The sequence below is a fragment of the Xiphias gladius genome, chromosome 17, assembly GCF_016859285.1.
Source record: "Xiphias gladius isolate SHS-SW01 ecotype Sanya breed wild chromosome 17, ASM1685928v1, whole genome shotgun sequence".
NCBI lineage: Eukaryota > Metazoa > Chordata > Actinopteri > Istiophoriformes > Xiphiidae > Xiphias > Xiphias gladius.
The window spans coordinates 6,649,550-6,670,774 of record NC_053416.1 but is presented as its reverse complement, the minus strand read 5'-3'; the positions used below and the strand labels follow the sequence as shown (position 1 = coordinate 6,670,774).

At 41.4% G+C, this 21,225-nt stretch overlaps 1 protein-coding gene across 5 annotated transcripts in view; it reads right to left on the bottom strand.

The window, feature by feature from the left end:
- Positions 1-21,225, bottom strand: part of zbtb16a (zinc finger and BTB domain containing 16a) — a 144,024-nt gene that overhangs the window by 8,431 nt on the left and 114,368 nt on the right. For all 5 annotated transcript variants that reach the window (XM_040149737.1, XM_040149741.1, XM_040149738.1 and 2 more), the window contains exon 5: positions 5,601-5,771. In XM_040149737.1, the coding sequence (XP_040005671.1) occupies positions 5,601-5,771 (171 nt within the window). The remainder of the gene's footprint in view (positions 1-5,600; positions 5,772-21,225) is intronic.

Here is a 21,225-nt window from a genome sequence, read left to right as displayed (position 1 = left end):
TTAAACCTGTTTTTTTTTTTTCCTCCCCTCGTCCTAAATGGTGATCCAGTGTCAGAGCCACACTAGCAAGGCTGCTTTCAAAAGATAAGCCAGCAGACAGGTAAAATGAAACACACGTAATGAATGTCCATAAAAATGCATTTTGCTGTTCTCTGTTGTCAGTCGACACAATGGAATGGTGATTCAACCAATAACCGAGCTATATCTTGAACGCTTTCTATGGTAGATAAGATGCCACGCTATGTCCATTAAAATTAGGGTTGAACACTGGGAATTGAGATCTTGGTATTTACAGGGAATTCTCACCAAAAACGACTCGGGGGAAAAAAGCCTTTAGCAACCAGTGTTTTTTTTTTTTTTGTGAGGGCTTGTCTGTCTATGCGTTTGTATGGAGGACTACTGTGGACTACACAGAAGACTACTGTGTACCACTATGCATTGAAACAAAGACACCTTATTCATTAAGCCTCATTAACGATAAGACACAACTTAACTGAAGTCCAACCTTGAAATGCCATCATTAAGATAATATAACCAAAAAAAACTTTTCAGCTCCAGTGTTTTTTTTACCAATTACTGTTCACGCCCCAGTGGCTGCCGAAAGTCGAACTGAGTGTCAAGTTTTTTCCCTTTTTTTTTTTTTTAATAATTGTGAATGAAGTGAAACGCAAAATCTGTCGAAACAAAAAACTTTGCAAGTGGCTCAACAGGTGGCTGAATCAGACGTGAGGGCCTCCATCACCAAATCGGACGATAGGGCGGCATTCCAACAGGTGGAGCATTGGATGCGTAAGACAACATGACTGCCGTGCCCCAAACAAAGCAACATGCCAAAATGGCTTCTCTGTCACTGCATGCTGTAATAACCTCAGGTCAGCCTTATAAAGATGGTCATGCACTCCCATAAAACCACTCAGACGTACTCTATTAAAACTGCTAAGTAGGAGGATTTTCTTTTTTTTTGTTCTTTTTACCTCGAGGACATTGTATCTTTAAGGAAAATTGTTGGCCTGCTAAAAATATAAATATATATAACATAATAAATCTTTTGAAATAAAATACTGTTTATTCTTTATTATGTTATTCTTGGTTCCCATTAGATCTTTGTCTTGGCTTTTGCATTAAAAGAAAACAGAAATATATGTCTTTAGAGAAACTTGCATAGATAGCTGAAGAATTAAATTGCATTTCAGCCTACATTCAAGCAACGCTAACCTCTGAGTGGTTGAGCTTGTTGGTGCTGCACGCAGGTTAAGTGGAAGGTTAGACACTATTTCCTTAGTTTATCATTAATGTGACATTATTAATTTACATAAAATTTCAATTTTTTTGTTTGAGAATCCATATCATGGAAAACCCAATATTGTTTTGGTCAAGCCTGAACCCTTGTTATTGGGATTATGTTTGTATTTGTGATGCATATTGGAAGACTTCAGGTAAAAAAAAAAAAAACAATAAAAATAAGAGGGCAAACTGATGAGTTAAGGTGCTGTAACATGTAAGAAATGTCTGCATTGGATGGAGTGCTAGACAAAGGCAATGCACACGTCTCTTTATCAACAAACAAGGCAACATGTAGGTAAATTTATAAGGATGATTCTCTAAGGTGGATATGCTGTCTAGCTATGTCTGTTTTTATACATTATTTTCGCCTTTTTAACCAGAACAGTGTGAATGCGATTATTAACATCAAAGTGTAAATGTAGAGGAATGCCATGCCTCTACTTCTTTTTTTTTTTTTTTTTTGGAGGCTAAATTAGGACCTATTTCTGGTGCCGATGATGGCTGTGCGAGTTGCTGACTTTATAATCCCCTGACAAAAGGCTCCACATCATATTTAAACGATTGCTTTCACGGCTGGCTCATTGTGATTTAACACACGCCCACAGCGGGATGAGGTTCAAAGTGGCACGAGGCTGCAAAGTCTCATCTGCAGCTCCAGAAACGGGCCGAGGTGACATTTGCGTTTGCCCGAGTGGGCAGGTGGATCAGAGATGCTGCTAGTGTCCTCTCCAATGTCTGGTAGACGGCGCAGATGTGTGCATCGCTACTGTACAGGCGGCTCAAGCGGCTGCGTTCATCCCCCGCCCCGAACCCCCTCCCCAGCCCGCACCACCCTCACACACTAATGGTGTATTCGCCTGACTTGTAAATAGGGCCGACTGCTCTCATCTCACTGCCTTTCGTTTCAAATATTTATCCGTGAGCCGGTGAGCTAAATCGGCTCTGACAGTGAGACTGTTATTTAAGGTCGCAGACAGGCGGCTGGGTTAGGGAGGGAGAGAGAGAGGGGGAAGAGAAAAGCATCCATCCCTTGCCGGTGAAATGGGATTCATTTCCATGTGTTCATATTCTGTCATGGTAGAGGGTTTTTTTTTTTTTTTTTTTTACCCTGAATAGCCGCATCTGTCAGGCTACCTCTGCTCCCTTGCAACAATGTATTAGTATCCCTGCCTCGCCTCAGTAGAGAGCCAGCGGTGAGAGAATTACTAGTGGACTGAAGAAATAAAAACAACAACAAAATAGTCACTGTAAATAAGCTTCGTCTGACTGCTGCCGAAATCATTCATTTCGTTAACCTGAATTTATGCTGTTTATTCAGCTGAGCTAAAGTAGCAATATAAATGGGTAGGGATAACATAATTCACCCCCATTTCTTAAAATAAAACTTTTGCTTTATAACACTTTGTATTACACTGTAAGCTATATTTGTCCATGACAATACTTGTTCTGGCCCAGAGTGTAAGGTTTTTGCAGGTTTTTGCTACTATGACGGTTCCCAGCTCACTTTTTTCATGATCAGCTATTCATATTACACTAACCCTAAAAAAAAAAAAAAAGAATTACCGTCTCTGTGACTAGTTAGCGGGTTACTTTTACATTTGAAATGTCAAATGAAAATCACATTTACCCATATAATGTGAATTTATCACCTGACCGAAAAAAAAATGCGGCCCATTAGGTATGGCCGGATTTATATTCTGATATACCTTAACAAAGCTAAAATTAGTAATTTTACCAAAATCCTGTTGCCACACAGTGAACCTATGGCTTTTCTCTCCGAGACCCTGGGGCGGGTGGTAATCTAGACTTGTTATTAGGCGATATAATAATATATCGTGATAATCCTGAGACTGTCTTTGACCACTTGTTGATATTCCTTATATCAAAATGTTAACAACTCATAAACCAGGTTTCAGTGCTGATTGTGTGCTGAAATGTTACCGAACCCCTCTGGTCGTCTTGTCTATACAATAACTCAGCAATTAACAATCCATTATTGCCTCAAATCTTTTCAAACTGTTAACACAATTAAACAAAAATGTCAATACAAGTCCTTTCTGCGCCGTCTGCTCCACTCTATTAATAGTTTGGTAGAAACATAACACATTCATCTCTTTCGTAAATAAGGGGGCTGACGAAATTGTTGATGGAAGTTCAAAGCAAATGCTAAATCATTAGCTGGCAGATATGGTGAATCCAAAGAAAATTTCTTATTTTTTATAAGCTGGATCTATAGTTTGTTTTACTGGTTGTTATTCCTACTTAGTTCTCCACAATATAGTCAATATTTTAATGGACAGTGTAGGTTATAACTAATCATTTTCACCAGATTATCATGGTGCTCACGTAGAGGGTAAGGCTCTTGACGTGTCTGGCAGTCTGTCATCCAACCCTAACATAGGGTTCTTAGCTACGGATAGTGACTGCCACTGAATTGTGGATACGAGTGGCTGGCTTAAGTTTCCTTTGCTGGGTGTCTGGACTGGGCATTGTGGGTAGAGGGAAAATCTCAGCCTTCACAGGGAGTTTAAAATAAGAACTGCTGCTCCCTTATGTCAAAACAAGCTACAGTAGTCGTGGTGGTTTGGACATCTGATTATGAGGTCTCCCAGAATCTTTCCTGCAGAGGTGTTTTAGGTTAAAGTGGGAGCTGACCCTAGGGCAGACCCAGAACACAGCAGAGGGATTACAAATCCCATCTGGTCTCGGAAGGCCAAAGGAGGTTGGAGAACGTGGCCGTGGTGAGGAATATCAGGGCTACTCTGCCGTACTTAGTTTGCTACAACCATAACCCAGAGCAGGAGAAGAGGCTGAAAAATGAATAGATGGATAATACACAGTGGAGCAAATCATTGCTTCCATTTACAGTGACATGAAAAAGTTTGGGCACCCTGCACGGTCATTACTTAGTAAAACCCCCTTTGGAAAGTATCAGAGTTTATAAATGCCTTTTGTAGTCAGCTAAGAGTCTTTCAGTTCTTGTTTGAGGGCTTTTCGCCCATTCTTCCTTATAAAAGGCTTCTAGTTCTGTGACATTCGTGGGCCGCCTTGCATGCACTGCTTTTTTGAGTACCATCCACAGATTTACGATAATGTTCTTGTTGGGAGACATTGAGGGCCATGGCAAAACCTTCACCTTCACCTCTTGTGGTAGTCCATTGTGGATTTTGAGGTGTGCTTAGGATCTTTATCCTGTTGTAGAAACCATCCTCTCTTCATCTTCCGTTTTTTTTAGACAGTGTGATGTTTACTCCCAGTATTTTCTGGTATTTAATTAAATCCATTCTTCCCTCTACCAGTGAAATGTTTCCTGGGCCACTGGCTACAACACAAACCCAAAGCCTGATCGATCCACCCCATTGCTTAGCAGTTAGAGAGGTGTTCTTTTCATGAAATTCCACACCCTTTTTTCTCCAAACATACCTTTGCTCATAGCCGCCAAAAAGTTCTATTTTAACTTCATCATTCCACAGGACTTGTTTCAAAAATGCATCAGGCTTGTGTAGACTGACGATGAATTTTGTGGTCAGGATGCAGGAAAGGTTTTCTTCTGATGACTCTTCCATGAAGGTCATATTTGTGCAGGTGTCGCTGCACAGTAGAACAGTGCACCTACACTCCAGAGTCCGCTAAATCTTCTCGAAGGTTTTTTGCTGTCAAAGTAGGGTTTTGATATGCCTCTCTAGCATTCCAATGAGCAGCTCTCTCTGAAAGTTTTCTTGGTCTTCCAGAACTCAACTTGACCTCCATTGTTCCTGTTAACTGCCATTTCTTAATTACATCGAAAACTGAGGAAAAAGCTACCTGAAAACACTTTGCTATCTTCTTATAACCTTCTCCTGCTTGGTGGCCATCAATTATTTGAATTTTCAGAGTGCAAGGCAGCTGCCTAGACGAGCCCATGGCTACTGATTGTTGGGGAAAGGTTTGAAGAGTCAGGGTATCTATAGGGCATTGAAATTTGCATCACTTAGCCTTTCCTAAAGATGACTGTGAACAAGCCATGGCCCTAACAAGCTAATTAAGGTCTGAGGCCTTGTTAAACGTTTTCTGAGAGCTCAAATCTCTTATGGTGCTCGTTCTCTTTTATCATGCTAAAATTGTATAAAACAAAAATAATACACCAACTTGCTTTAAATATTAGAAAGAATGTTTCATCTTTAACTTTATGCCTTTTGGAGCTCTGTTCATCTTCTACTCACTTAACTATTCACAGTAACAGAAATTTTGACCAGGGATGCCCAAACTTTTTCATGCCACTGTATATCGTGGCTTTACGACAACTGTGACGATGGTTATTGAGCACTTTCACTGACCTGTGTGTGAGCGTAGGTGACGTTTGAGTGCAGTATGGCTGGGGAAAGTCCGGTTGCATTCACTGCAAATGTAGCTGCGAACACCGGCGTGGACTTCCATGTGCTGCTGCAATGCTGTCTGGGTCTGGAAACGCTTCCCACAAAGCAGGCAAAAGATCGCCATGTCCGACCCTGCAGTGGAAAAGACACAACAGCGGAGTTAGTGGTGAGAGCTGGGAAGCCTGATTTAACCTAATCTACCAAATGCCACTGATTTATTATACCTATTTTCATAGTTTCATGTTTTTCTTGGCCTGTTTTTTGCGTTTGTGTTTGAGTAACATATCAGGAAAAGTATCGCTATCATTGTGGAACTAGCCAGGGGTGGTACCGTCCCCCACAGCACTTCACTGTAGAGCCACGGTGACAGCACAATGACCGCTATGATTAAACAAATCACTCTTAAGGTTGTACATTCACACAGTGATTAAGATACAGGATACACAACAACTCAGGTGTGATGCCGTGGGCTGAGACACATTATAGTTTACTAACTACAAACTCACTTACATGAAGCATTCTGTACTTACAGGATTAAAGGTACACACAATACTCATGTTCTAGGGTGGGTGAGTAGAAAGATAAAGATCTCCTATGCAATACTTCAATCGAATCTTGACTCTAGCGAGCAGTGTGCATTTTTCTCCAGCAGAGATAAAGAGCACACAGTTGCAAGCACACAAATACAAAAAAATCACAAACACACACAGTTGCACGCTCCCTTGAACACACTCCCTTCACACTTTTTCAATTACCAGGCTGGGGAAAACTCTGGGGAAGGACTGAGTGTTTGGAGCTCAGTTTCTATTTCATCAGTCAATAACACATCTTTGGGGCAAAGCTGACACTAATTTAAAAATCTATGAAGAGCAGCCCGCCTCATGTTCATAACCACTGGAGGAGGAGGAGGGCCCACGACAGCCTCCACGCCAGATCAATCACTGTCTCCGCTGCAATACACGCTAAAGAACGGGGATGGAGGGAGGATGCCCCGCTGGAGGATAATGATAGGAGGGAGGATGGAGAATAATTTCTGTAAGGCAGATTAAGATAGGAGATTCAAAATATAGTAGAGGAAGGCCATGTAGAAACCAAAGGAGAAAAAAAAAAAAAATCGTATTTTTTGTAAATTTAGGGGAGTGAAATAAATATTGACAAACCATCCCCTTCTGACTTTAGCTCTGTCTCCATGTTTCATTTTCTGTTGTACAGGAAAGTAACCCCCTGTGTCTGCAGGAGTGCAGAATTTTCATTAGGTCCTTGTTGAAAACTCATGACTGAAGGCTTGAGGTACTCATCTTGTCAGCGCTGCAGGCGATGTAAGTTATATTCCTGGTCCCAGGTGGATGACTCCTAATGTGTAACACCTTGAATGTTTCTCTAGCCCCATCACTGTGGCATATTTTTGCACATGAGATGTTAAATTCTTTTGGGCATATTGCCATAGAAATTTGCTGAGCACGTTCATGCTACCTTGAGGATAAACCTCTCTGATTTTAACACCATGGTGTTTCGTCCGGGTCCATCTTCAGGACAAGCTTAATATTTTTAGCCCCAGTAAAGGTAAGACTTGGAAAATCCTAAATGTGTCTTTCTTGCGTGATTTTAGACTAAGTTCTGATATGTTTTTCTACAATTTAAATTTTGTGTGTTTCATTTGGTGGTACGAGATTCGACTCAATATTTTGCCTTCATCTAGGGTGCTAAGATGTGGTTTTTATTCAACTTTTTTCTCCTTTTCTCTCTCTCTCTTTTTAATAAGTATAATCAGCAAAATGTTGCTGAGTGTGCATATATATCAAATTTATTATATCAGGATAAACCCCTTGAAAATTATCATCTCGTTTTCAAGGGGTCCCAAAATGTTTGTAGTTGTGTGTCAACAATTATCGCAGAAATGTTCATACTTCTTGTGCACCACTGGACTGCAGGCACAATGTCTCTGTAACAGCAAATGTAAAATGTATCAGTGACTGATCGTGTTTAATCGTGTTATATCTGCTGGTGTTTGTAAAAAGAAATAAAGGACATTTATGTGAAAATGTTGCCATCTATTGTTTCGGTAAATAGTTCAGAATGTTACGTAACAAACTTGCTGAGGATCTCTCAGCAGTAAGGTTGATCAAAGTGTGCTAGTTTGCATAAATGCAACTAGAACATGCACGTAACCAGTGCAAAGCTAGTTTTCTCCTGTGTTTTATTTTCCTTGCCCATCTCTTCTTCTCCTCTCTGCGTCTATCAATGAAGAGGCTATTGACTGGGGTCGATTGCTTCTGGAATCCCTCTAGGGCTCCAGGTGCTTGATTGGCTTAGATTGACAAACCTGCCTTCTATTCACTCCTATTCTCTCCACCTCACGCCCTCTTTCTTAGTTTATAGTGTATCTTAGGTCTGGCTCTGTCAGTGGGCTAGCAGAAGCAGAGGACTTTTTACTTCAGGCTACTTAAGACCAAATCCTTCACGGCCACATTAAAGACATAAAGTAGCAAGTGTTGTTGTTTGGAAAATGAAAATCGCCTAATTGGTTTAGAGGCAGAATAAGTGACAGAGACAGAAGAAGATTGAGAGAGGGACTCTGGCCAAAGAGGGGGAGATAGAGGAAAAAAAAGGTTTTGGAATGTAAAAGGTTAGCAGACCCCTGACCTCAGGGCAAAGGGTGGAAATTTGAAACCCAGATACAGACACACACTCACATACACACACAGAAATACAAAGCTGGTGAACAACAAGCGGACGCAACCCACGGGAAGGAGTTTTACTTTGAACTCAGGGCAGTTACAGTTGAGAGTCACAGTGAGTTGAATGCTGTATGATACGTGTCAGCAAATGTGTGTCATCTTTAAAGGAAGTCTTACAGTCGTCTCGCAGGCGTCTATAGGTGCGTCTTCAAAGCAACATGAGACAGCCAAGAGAGTCCCACAGAGACCAAACAGTCAGTGTGACAAACACAGACAAAAATGCACTGGGAAAGAACAAAGGTAGTAAGAAGAAACTAACCGCCAGGAAACGATGAACATGTAAACATGCTGCTTTCTAAATACCACAAAACTAAATACTCAAAAATGACCACATCTAGCATCCAACCAACTACTTGTATACCCTGATTAAAATGGGGACAGAAGACCTAAAAGATGGACAATGGCCATATGCCTTGAAAGGTCTTTCAGCCTTTCTCCTCTGTCCCGCAAGAAAAAGTCCAACTACCTCTAAAGCACCTCCAATCAGCTGATGAAAACATCGACAAGGACAGTACATACGTAGATTTCCCCCTTATTCATCCTTCAAAGGCCTGGAAACGTTCAGTCTTAAAGAAGGGTCTAATATTGACCACTCTCAATGCCAACCGTGGACCGCTTCAGGGACTTGAATAAGAAAATGTAATGCACAGAAACATATCGCTCAGGTAATGAACTATGTTGTGTGCCGGTATAGTAGCGACGTAAGAAAATAACTGGCCAAGCCAAATGTGTTTAACACAAACACAACTGCGAGCTCAAGACACGTGAGAGACAAGACATATATGTGTGAATGTAATGTGAATTTGGTTGTTTTGGCATTTTGGGAAATGCAAATCCAGGCTTTGAAACGTTCTTAAAATAACCCGTAGGTGACGTCCAGGTAGATGACAGGGAATAATGCCTGTGTTGCAGGAAAGTGAGTAAAGCTGTTGTCGGCTGCTGATAGATGCAGAGTGCAGTGGAGGGATAAAAAAGGAAGGAAAGGTGGGAGAAAAGTAGTTCCCCAGGAGGTCCATTACAGTGTAAAATTGAGTCAGCCCAAAGTGACACCTGAAAGGAGGAGCTGGTGGTGGAGGAGTGCTGGGGTGTTCTTAGTCTCATTCCTGTTTGGCTGTTTTGGAATAATTTACCTCCTCCAACCAGCCTCTCTCTCCTTCTCCAGCCATCTATTTATAAAAGGCCCGGGCAGTTTGTGGCTGTTCATGTGTGTGTGGCCGCGGCAGTGCCGGCAGTATCTTAATGGGCCGTGAGTGGCAGGGCTGCTGTTATTTAAGTGGGGGATGGACAGAGGCTGGTAATGGAGAGGAATTCTCCCCGATGGGAGGTGACAGTGGCCGGATGGGCACAGAGAGGAGAAATGGCCTAAGGGAAGAGGCTGGCCATCGAGGTGGGCGCTCTCTCTGATTCTGATGTGCAGCGGGGTAACCAAGCTCCCACCCACCAGCTCAGATCACAATTGATGGCCTCGGACTTACAATCCTTAAGATTGTCAATATATCATACCACTTTTTTTATTTCATGGCATTTAGTGTCTTTGTTCCACTAACCGTACTGCAGACTCGACACGCCTGTTTTTCTGTAGTCCGTGCTCTTTCGGAAAACCCTGAAAAGCTACGTCTGCATGCGAAAACCAACATCTCCAACATCTATGGACAAACACATGCAGCACTATCTCAGAAGCTTCACAGGAATCTGTGCTGTTTGACTGTAAGAACTCAAAGATGATGGTTGAAACATATTGAGCATTACAGTCCTTACAATCCTAATTTAAATTCATCTTGAAAGCTTGTGTGTCTTGGAATGTGGCCGAGACAGTTAAATGCGTCCTGAATGTGGCCTGCAATGCAGTGTGCTGAACAGAGGACCTGCCAGAGTTAATGAGGCAGAGAGCAGCGGGACCTCAGCACAAGGTGTTCAATCACAGGCCATTACCACAGCCCTCAACCTCTGTTACTGCTCGCTCGTGTCAATAGCAGTCTATAGTTTTTTTCTGTAGAGGGCAGAATAGTGACCAGATATAGGCGTCTTTATCCTCAAGCACCTACTGTACAGTTTGATCTCATTTGGAAGCCTAATACTAGAAGCATGATCCCAAAGTCACGAAAACGTGTTGCTTTTGAGGGCTTTCTGAGTGTGAGTGTTCATATCTGACATGGAAACAGTAGATTTAAACAATAAATCTCAACCCAAGGTGCTATGTTTCAACAAGAGGTTAGAAAAATGAACATTTACTGTATGTGAATTTTTTAAAATTCATACATGGTGGACAAACAGTGGAGGAGCGCTGTTTATAGCAGTGGCAGCACCATAACACTATTTAAAGCTGAATTGGTCTGTACCATTTTTGCGGAGTATGTTTTCGATTTGTGATATCTTGTTGAAAAATGAGTTTTACTTAAACCAACCTGACGGAGACATCTTCAGCACATGGTTGAAATGTGTAAAGCCCGAAAACATACCCAGGGTGCACTGCTGTTTTCAGAACCAGACCTTTTCAGTTGGCATCCTTTCTTTTATTTGCTTCCTATTTATTTATTCAGAAGAAGAATGACCACACAGCTCATCTGTAAAAGCTTAGCTCATTAAGCTACTCATGTACGCAAACGGTGGTTCTTTTCAACACAGGCTGAGTCACTTCTGCCATTCTTGCTTTGAACTATCCCTGCTTTACACCAGTCTTCAACAATCATTCACAGCAACATCCGTCCTACACGGTGCTCTGTCGAATTCTCAGCTCTGTTATCTGCCACCATCGAGCAGACAGCCACCACAAACACCAGTCACAACAATCCTGCCCCTGTTGGCAGAGCAAGGTGTGAGAAACGAAAGCAGAGGGGACGTTCCCGCTGCTCTTTAGCTACATCTAGACTAGAAGTGTTTGTTGTTACTCTCATCTGCAATCAGGCTTCATCATGCATTAGGTCACTGTTGTTCTGAAAAGGTCGCCGAGCACCTTTTTACCTTCGCCTCCATGGGGTGTCACTGTAGAAATGCATCTTGTCATGAGCCAACAAGTAAATGCCTTCTGTAGTTTACCCTCGTATGGATTGGAAAAGGTCCCCCGATGAAATGTTAGGGCATATCCCTCACGCTAAGGACTTCAAACTGTAGTCATCATTTTTGGCATATCGCTGGCTAGCAGGATCCCCTGTGGGCAACTGTTGTTTTCTGTGTCACCATGGAGAGCTAACGGTCCAGTCACCATACAAAGGTGCCCCCTGCAACCTCACCACCTTCTCACCCCCCCCACACACACAACAATCTCATGCGCCCGACGCTCATATTTGTCCCCTGTCACATTGAGCGGGGAAAGTTTTAAAGAAAAGTCTGACAAAGCTCATTTTGAATCATGTCTTTCCAGGAGTAGACTAAAAATATCTTGTGCTCATGGGGACGGATTTTTCTGATTGGCTGTCAGATAGTAAAATGACTGAGTTCTACTTGTTTTAAGACTAATTTTACTGCAAAAAACTGCAGTGCAATCCACGGCGCCAGTGATTTCATCATTATATTATGATCAACAAAATTAAAGATGTCCCACCTCAGCCTCAGTGCACTCCAAGCCATAGAAACATACTGTTCGGCATAAAGTTCCTCAGTGTGATTTGTTGCTGCCGCAGGTGATCTAGACGGGGCCAATATGTTTTTAACAGTGGAAAAGAAAAATGACTAGCATTTTAACTGTGTTCAGGGCATCAAAATGCACGTGCAAAAAACAATTTCAGAGCTCTGATCTAAGTGTACATTCGGATTAACTGTGCAGTAAAGGTACCATGTGCTGCTGACTAAAGCGTGAGGGCAGCCAACACAGATGCCGAAATGAGGAAATAAGCATCCTGCGAAAGTAGTTTACATAACATGCATTGCAACCATATTACATCATTCCACAGAACCTGTTTGCCACATCCTTTGCATACTGTAGTTAGTGGTCAAACCTAGGCAAGCAAGCTATCTTGGTTTAAGTTTACGTATCAAGTTTGGATTACTTTAATGTCCGTTTCAGGCCCTGAAGTACATTCTACATCTTGTAATTTCCACAGAAAGAGCTTTCAGTTTTTCATGTGAACTTTAAAAAGGTTCTGTGTTTAAGCTGTTGCTACTGAAGACGTTTCTTGTTTACCCAGTCTTTCAGTTTTGGGACACCACCACACCATTTCCTCACTTTTGGAGCACAGAGCTCATATTTGCATTTCACGACATCATGCCTGACTCATGGTCTTTCAGGAGAGCAGGGGGGGGAGGACACAGATTTTCAAAATCGCATCAATGACCTGTAGGCCAGTGCCGTGTTCAGAGCATTCTGTTATCCAACTGTGCACAGCACTCATTAACATCCTCTTTTCTCAGCTCTCATTTCCAGTGTGCTTCCTCTTTTGTGCTTGCAAAGTACAGAAACATAATACCAGCAACGGGAACACAGGGGCCTGGCTTCTAATACGGCATGTACGTGTGTACGTCTGTGTAAAAAGATATGGTATGCGAAATAAAATGAGCTGTAATGTGCAGCTGCTAATTCAATTAAAAACACCTCCACAGAACTATTTATTGATCAAACTGGAGGCGGCGAGGAATGACTGTTAAAAAAGAAGCTTCAGAAAAAAGAGAACTCTGCAGGCAGTGGAAAACCGCTGGATTGAGGCAACAAAGTATAAAGTGTTTACTTCCAGCCATGCATAGGTTTAAGGTTATCCAAATCCCAGGTCATGAACAGGTTTTAGAAAGCAAGACTTTTGTGCCCTTACATGAAAAAAAAAAAAAAAAAAAACCAAAACACACACAACAACCCCATTTTAGTAGTATTGATGGACACTGCTGTTCCACAATACAACACACTATGAAAATGGCCAAACCGCTGTCTGTCAGAACACACCTTACATCAGTGGCTCCTAACGTGGGGATCAAGAGCCCCCCCCCCCCAAAAAAAGCTTGCAAGATAAATTGCAAAAATTCGAGAGATGACTAATAAACTAGAAAAGCAGATAAAAACATATTTTTTTTGCAACACAAAGCTATGTTTACACTTCAGACATTCCTCTAATCTTTGCTTTTTTTCTTGTAAATGAGTAAATGATTTCACCTTATTTTTTTAGTGCTCCGAAGAGTCAGGTATTAACAAACTATTCCGATAAAACAATATAAAGTAGCAAAATCCCTCACGATTGAACACGTCCCAACCTGACTGGACTTTTTTAGCATTAGTAAATAATATGGAACTAGGACTGACTTTAATACACTTGTGTGAGTGCAATTAAACACAACAAAATGAGTCGAGGAATGTTTCATAAATAAAAATATCCAACAAAATTATGTAAGCGCACTGATACGATCTATCCAGCAGTGACTTGAAAGCTTTACTGAATGAGGAATCAGCTCAAAGAACCAAAAGCTCTTCACGCTGTTCGTGTAAGGCAAAAACAAGAAATCAAAGAAAAGGCAATCTCTGTTGTAGGAACCTGCAACACTACACAGTCAACAACCGCTGCCCTGCTGTTTTGTTTTGCTTCGTCCCTGCCTCCCAGTTCCATCGGGCAGTGATAATTCACATCGGGCCCGCAGCAGTGCTGACATTGTAAGACGAACAGCTCCCAGCTAGATTAATGCCACCAGATGCCACGCGAGATGCCATATTAATTACCCAGAGATAATGTCAGCACAACCATATGGCAGCTCAACTGGCCATTTAGTTGACAGGGAGAGGTCTTTATAGCAGTGCAAATTTCCCCGTCTGCACAACATCACAGCCTCGCCATATCTTCTTCCTACTGTAGCAAGTGGAGCGCGTCACCACTATTTGCACGTTATTACTCAAATTGTAGCTCAGGATCTTTAGCATGTTATGATGGACGACAGTACATTATTAAGGAGGCTTAAGGGTTGCATGTTTTTAAGTATTCACTTAAATAATATATATTTTTCTTATTGTGAACAAAGGAAAAGCTCAAAACCAGCAATTAACTGATCGTACTAACAAGTATTGTCTGTGTAATCAAAGCCTGATCACTTATTCCTCTTTGCCATAGGGCTCAATATTTGCCTAAAAAGGTATTATAACCGTGAACATTGCTATTGTATACTTCATTTCGAATCACTCCCGCACACAACGTGCCGCTGCTCCAAATACTGACGAGGACATCAGATATGTATTAATCTGTGGATAGAAATAGTCTCCGTCACTCCTGTTTGGGAAATTGGTTAAAAATTACAGTGCCCAGGACTTTCAGGAAATTAAAGGAAGAAAAAAAAAAAAAAGGAAATATATTTGTGACCCATTTTTAAAGATTTGCGTCCGCAGTAGGAAACAGATAAGCTTGAGGTTATGTGGCACAGACAGAGTGGGGAGGAGTACTGAAAGACTAACATATTGTTGGTTTTGATCTTTTAATGAGATTTGTTAACAATAAGAAAAATACAGGGCTATGTCTGTAAAAATAAACTAACCAAAATGCAACAATTTCTTGTAGTTAACGTCTTTAACCATACAGGACATGTATAGAAAGGGAAGAACTGTTTGTATCCCTATATAACATGGGTCCTAAAAGGATTTCGTATCTTAAATCCACGTCCCACCCACCTTCATGAACCTTAGAGGAAATCTCAAACCCTTCCCCTGCACGACTGCAGTGGCTATAAATTCTGAAATGTCAGTAGAATTTATTACCAGCATGCGTTTGTTTTTTTCCCCTCGCCACCATGCCGACTGTAAAGATCATAAGCGATGCAAGCTGGGAATTAATGTCAACCTGAGAAACAGTGGCAAAGCCCTTTATCATGATTTACAGTTGAACCGCCGGCCTCTCCTCGCTGTGGACTTGTGGATCATTTACAAGGACAGCCCATGCTTGCCATCCAATCTACCCACCACCACTGCCCCCTACATCTCCTCTTCACCCACCACCACCACCACCACCACCGGAGCACCCACCTACCCCACCTTCCAATCCCCACAAATCCGATTTAATCAGACAACTTGTGCAGTGTGGCTCGGAGTAAGAAAAAGGATAATTAGTAAACAGAGGAGCTACTCGCCAGGCTTCATTGGCATTCGCACCGGGTTACTGTGTCGCATTTAAAATGCAGTCTGATGAAGTCTACAGAATCAAACCATTTGTTACTCCTATTGAGGAGGCTTCGGGCTACTGGCAATTAAATTGGAATTAACGCTGGGGAATGAGATACGGCAGATTCATACCAAGGAGAAGAGGGAGGGAGGGAAAGGAAACAGAGAGACGATCTGTCTGGACCTGGCTCTGCTCTACAGTGGGTCAAATCTGGAAGCGATTTGGTTTCCCTTACTTTTGTTTATTTCCTACATTACTTCAGTTATCAGTTTATAAGTTATGCACTCCACCCAGCCTCTTAGTCTCCTCTACATCTCTTAAAGCTGAAGTAATAAACTGATTAATATACCTCTAAAAAAAAAAAAAAAAAATAGAAGCCTACAAAAGAGCAAAAGTGACAAACAAAAGGGGTGCTTTATCAAGAAAAAAAAAAAAAAATGGGTGGCTTTGTGCGTCCTTAATATCTCGGGGCTTTAATTTGATAATGAGTATTTATATACACTACTTAAAAACAAACATATGACTGCACTTAAGCTCTCTGACTCTTTGAGAAAGAGAGTGAAGAAACAAAAGAGATGCCATTTGCTCTGCCACAGCTGACTGGGCACAGCGGAGCTCAGCACGGAGAGAGTCCTGGTCCACTGGCAGACGGAGGGAGAGAAAGGAAGAAGGGATAGACGGATGGATGGAGGGAGGAGGGAGGAGGTGGGGTGGGCAGAAAAAAATGAAGTGAAAATGAGAGGGAACAGCTCCTGTGCTACAGCTGGCCTCCCTAACTCTCAGCCAGCCTGGCCATGACAACTGGCTCGCTCTTCCGGGGGTTCGACGGGAGGGACGTGCGACTGGTACAGGGCCAGTAGGGGCCACTGAGAAGTTCCTGCCCTTACACTAGCATTTGCCAAAATATAACGCGTGACACAGTGCAGGCTATCATCCAGGGCCCGTATTTACACCAAAAGCCGCCTCAGTTGTTGAAAGAAAGATCCGGTCCATGAAGTGATCACTGTGGGCTTTCGGAGGCTCATATCAGTATCATACTCTGGACATTGAAGATACAGATTGCAGTGAAATGTTATTCCTTGCAGCTAGTAAAAAGCAATTATTATAGGACGGTAGCTACTTTAAGATGACTGAAATGTTTTTGCATGTCCAAATCAGTTGCCTATTACCACTTGGCCCATGAAAACAGCCGCATGTGTCATGTGTTGTATATGTAACAGGCTTTCCAGACATCAAATTTAAACCAGAAAGCCTGATTAAGAAACTAAAGGTGTGAAGTCCGACAGATGTTGGTGTTGACGAGGCAGGGAAGGTCTAACAAAAACTGTAGGGCCAAGGTCAGTCAGGATGTCTCTGCCTCGGCTGCTTTGATTTTGACCATCTTTATTTGTGTCTTCCGTGGCACCAAACTTTAGGGAGGTGCAATACAAAAGCACTGTAGTGCCCTTTTTATTTACAACAAATTATTGTATTATGCATCAACCCGCTGTTGCAAATTATGAAATTAGTATATGTAGCCTATAGCAAACTATATGTAGTTGCAACAGCTGTGTATGACTTGCTGCTTTTCAAAGTCGTACTAAGAAGAACAGTACATAGTATATTCTCATATATGTACTGTGTGCGAAAATGTCATCAAGACGAATACCTGTACATTAAATAACATTGGGCAGTCAAGCATGACTGATAGTGTTAAATTAAAATACTTAATTTACATTGTGACCCTTGTGAAATTGCAAAAAGCTAAGCAAAATGTGCTATTAGAGAGAGAAAAAAAAAACATTAAGTGAGATGATCATCATAGTTAAGTGTGTGTCTGTGTGTGTGTTTGTGACTACATAAATGCACATATGCACTCAAACGCTTCAATCTCAAGGTTAAATACAAAGATGCTGTTCAAGCGAAGTCCATTACTGCGGGAAACCAATGAAAATAAATGACGGCATTCAGTGGGAGGTTCGAGTATCCCACGGAGAAATCTACACAGCTCAGTCATTTGTATACCCAGTTTTCTCCACATATAATGCTCAATTGTGTGTTTACAGATGACACACCACATTTGAGTGCAGTCCTGTTTTTCTCTTTAACAGGAAATGGAGACATTTTCACTCTAAATATATCAGTTAATCTGCTGGCTGATGTAAATCCCTGTCGCCAAGATTAATGATCTCGAACATGAAAAAAACAAAAAAAAAAACAAAAAAAACAAAATCCTTTCAGATCTTATTCAGCGATTCACTGGGTACAACAATAAGGGTTTTATACAACCTGCAAGGAGCTAGATACAAATGTAAACTGTTAAGATTGACAATGGAAATTCAGCTCTGATAGGTAAAACTGTAAGGACCGAATGATGTCAACAAACCCTAATTAAAAGGTCTGAAGAATAATAATACGGGTTTTCTTTAGAGTTGAAGACATATACGACAAAAGATGAAGAGAAAGGCAAAGCAAGAAGAGGGTCCCAGACCATTTCAAGAAGTGCCAAAAATGTGTGTGTGTGTCATGAACGTACAAGTTGACTACTTTAAGTCAACCTTCTACGTTGCTAGTGTGTCAACGGGGGAAGTCTCACCGCTTTAAGTCTTGCATCATTTCCTTCCTCTTTGATCACTGTGTCCTCCCGTACAGCCTCAAAAACCGACCGGTCAACTACTCGGTTTTCCTTGAACACCTCGAAAAATGACGTTATTTATAATCGTTATTTCCACGCACTCTCCACAACCCAGACCGTTGTACTTTGTAAAAAGACAGGCTTGGTGTTCGGCGCCAAGGGAGAGGAATCATCTTACATGTATAATTTAATAATAAGAAAGACGCATGGCTGATTTTCCTCAAACATAGTGTTAAGTCAGTTATCCAAACATGAAATTATAGATAATAGACCCACACTTGCTAAAAGCAAAAAAAAAAAAAAGAACAAACAAAAAACCAGATATGTACAACAAAAATAAGGTAAAAATATAACTAGAAAAGGGTTTGTCATATCAATTTTATTTAGAAAAATTATAATGCTTTCTATGGTATTTGAAGTGGAGGCAGGAAATAATATGTTAGAAAATAATTTTTACTGTTCATAATTATTACTCATATTTACTTGTTAAGTTAGAAAAAATAAATGAGAAATGGTCTGTGTAAAACTACTTTCACCTCTTGTGTCAATGTGCAAGGTTTAAATATTTGACTAAAATGTCATATTTTATGCCATTTTATTTTATGCTTTCGGGTTTTATGGTTCAATAAAGCGGAATGTGAGGTTTACTTACAGACGGATTCGGGATCCAAGTCTTCCAGAATAATATTCTTGGGCCATACTGATTTGACTTCTTACGGCAATATTTGTTATAAATCACATAGATACTAACTCTGACAGACAATAAAGATTCCTCGCTCGATTTTTATCTGAACATTTAAATTGAAATTAAAAACCTGAAATAATCCTTTTTACATTTAGTCACCTGCTGTTTGATGTTTGGCATCCGAAAAATGTACAGTATAAAGAAATATAAAGTTTTACAGTTTGTGTTTAATATCCAATCAGTTGGTAAAATAAATAAAGCTTTATTTTACTAATGTATTTCTCGTTCACTGACATTTTTTTTTCAACTTTTTCCTCAACATTTGCTATTATTTCCCCAATTTTGTCATTTTTCATATCCTCTTAATCAAGACCTTCTGATTTTTATTTTCCAGACTTTTGAGTTTTCGAGTTTCTATCCTGCACCTCTACCAACATGTGCTATTTTGGAGTCACTGGCTTGTTGTCTACGAGCATTAGTTCATTTCAGTCGCCTTTCGCTCATTGTAAACTTAAAGCCTCATCTTCATTAAAGCTCTATCTACTGTTAAGCAAAAGTCAAAAAAGTAAGGTTTTCCCAAAGGACACCTTCTGCTTCCTTAAAGTAAAAAGGGTCTGTGGGCCAGACGGACTGGGAGTGACTTACCCAGCTCCACCAAAACCCTGTCAACCTCCCATCACCCCCCACCTTTACCCCCTGTCCTGCAATGGAATCCCAAATCTCTCCTCGCCTTCCCAGGATTTATTCTGCTCACTGGCCATCTGGACAGTGGGGGCAGACAATGTAAAAGGAAAAGGGGGTTGGGGGGACGAGCTGCAAACCCACATTAGTCACAGGCTCTTAGGTCCCTCGACCCATACGCACATACATACACACACACACACACACACACACACTCAAATAAAAAGGCTGAAGCCAAATGACCCCGGCTCCCCCTCACTTTTTTCTCCCTCACTGTGGCTGCTGACATCGTCTTTCCTGCTGGACAAAAGGCTTTTAGCACCTCGCTCTACTGTCCTGACCGCAACGCACGCACACATATACCCAGCACCCTCCATGCCTTCCAACGCAGGCACGCCGGACAGGATGGGGTGTTGGTCCTGTTTTCTCAGACGGCCTGGGAAGAAGGGAAGGGAAGGGAGGGTGGGGACAAAAAGAAAAAGGGATGGGGGGGTGTTGGGGTTGGGGAAGGGAGGCTATCTGATGTGCGTAACCTTAAAAAGTAGAGCAAATCATACGTGAATGCTCAGGGAAAAGCATAGCCAAATCGCTACTGAATGATAAAGGTATTAGGTACAATGGGGATGGCATGCTTCTCGGCCAGCTTAATGTAGTTAATGTAGGCCTTTTGTTGGGAATAGCAGAGGATGAGTACAGGGGTGGAGGTCTGAGAGAAAAGTCACAGAGCACTACAAGCCTCCATTGTTGGGGGAGTTCACATTGAATACACATACACAAGGTTTTTTTTTTGCTTGAGCAGAAACGCGGTAAGAATAAGGCAGAGGGCAGGTGAAGGCTGTTGCCCCTTCTTGTTTCTGCAAAACAGTTGTCAACATGTCACAAGGAAACAGCGGGGCTGTGACAATGCAGCGCCGCTCGCACCAGTCTGTAATAACGCCAGGAGTTACAGAATGAAAAAAACAAACAAACAAACAAACAAAAACAACACAATGGGAAAAAAAATAATCACGTGCGTGAAACCTGAGTTCATCTTGATAAGATCAAGACACGCCGTAAACAGCTTACAGCGGCTTTCATTGTGGACCAAACAATTAACAGTAAATAAGCAAAGGACGGCCGCAAACACCACGGGTAGTGCAGTACAAGCTACTCTTCGCAGCCTGAATGCAGCGGCGTACAGCAGATTGCACTCGAGACGAAAAATGTGGGCAGACTTTGAGCCGGTACATTTCGTGAGACGGTGAAGAGGAGGCAGAGCAACAGGAAGGGGGGGTGGTGAGGTCGCAAAGGAACCTGAACAAATTCAGATTGTTTATTTAAAAAAAAATGACCCTACAGTAATTTTGGATTTTTCAGTCTGTCTTATAACTTAAGCTGACCAAGATGTACAGCCCATTAAGATTTAACGAAACAATGTAGGTAACGTTGGTCACAGGTTCACACAAGAGGACTAAAGGGCTCTATGTTGAATTCTGATTAAAGGCAGAGCTTTGTGGGGAAAAAAGTATTGAGGGAAACATTTTTTAATTCTGACATAAAAGTCATTAATAAGAAAATATTCAGGTGAGGAAATATTAAATATTTTTTTTCTCAAACTGACCTTTTCCTTATCATGTACGTCGAAACAAACCCACGAATCTAACCGTGCTTAAAATGGGGCATTTGTAGCTTAATTCCATATTGTACTAGATATTGTATGGAAGGCTTGAAGTGAGATGCAAACCCGCTTATAGAGTGTAATTTTCTCATTTCTATGTGAAAATGAGACCTTCTGTTGAAAAAAAAAAATAAATCGAGCCTACACGTCGTC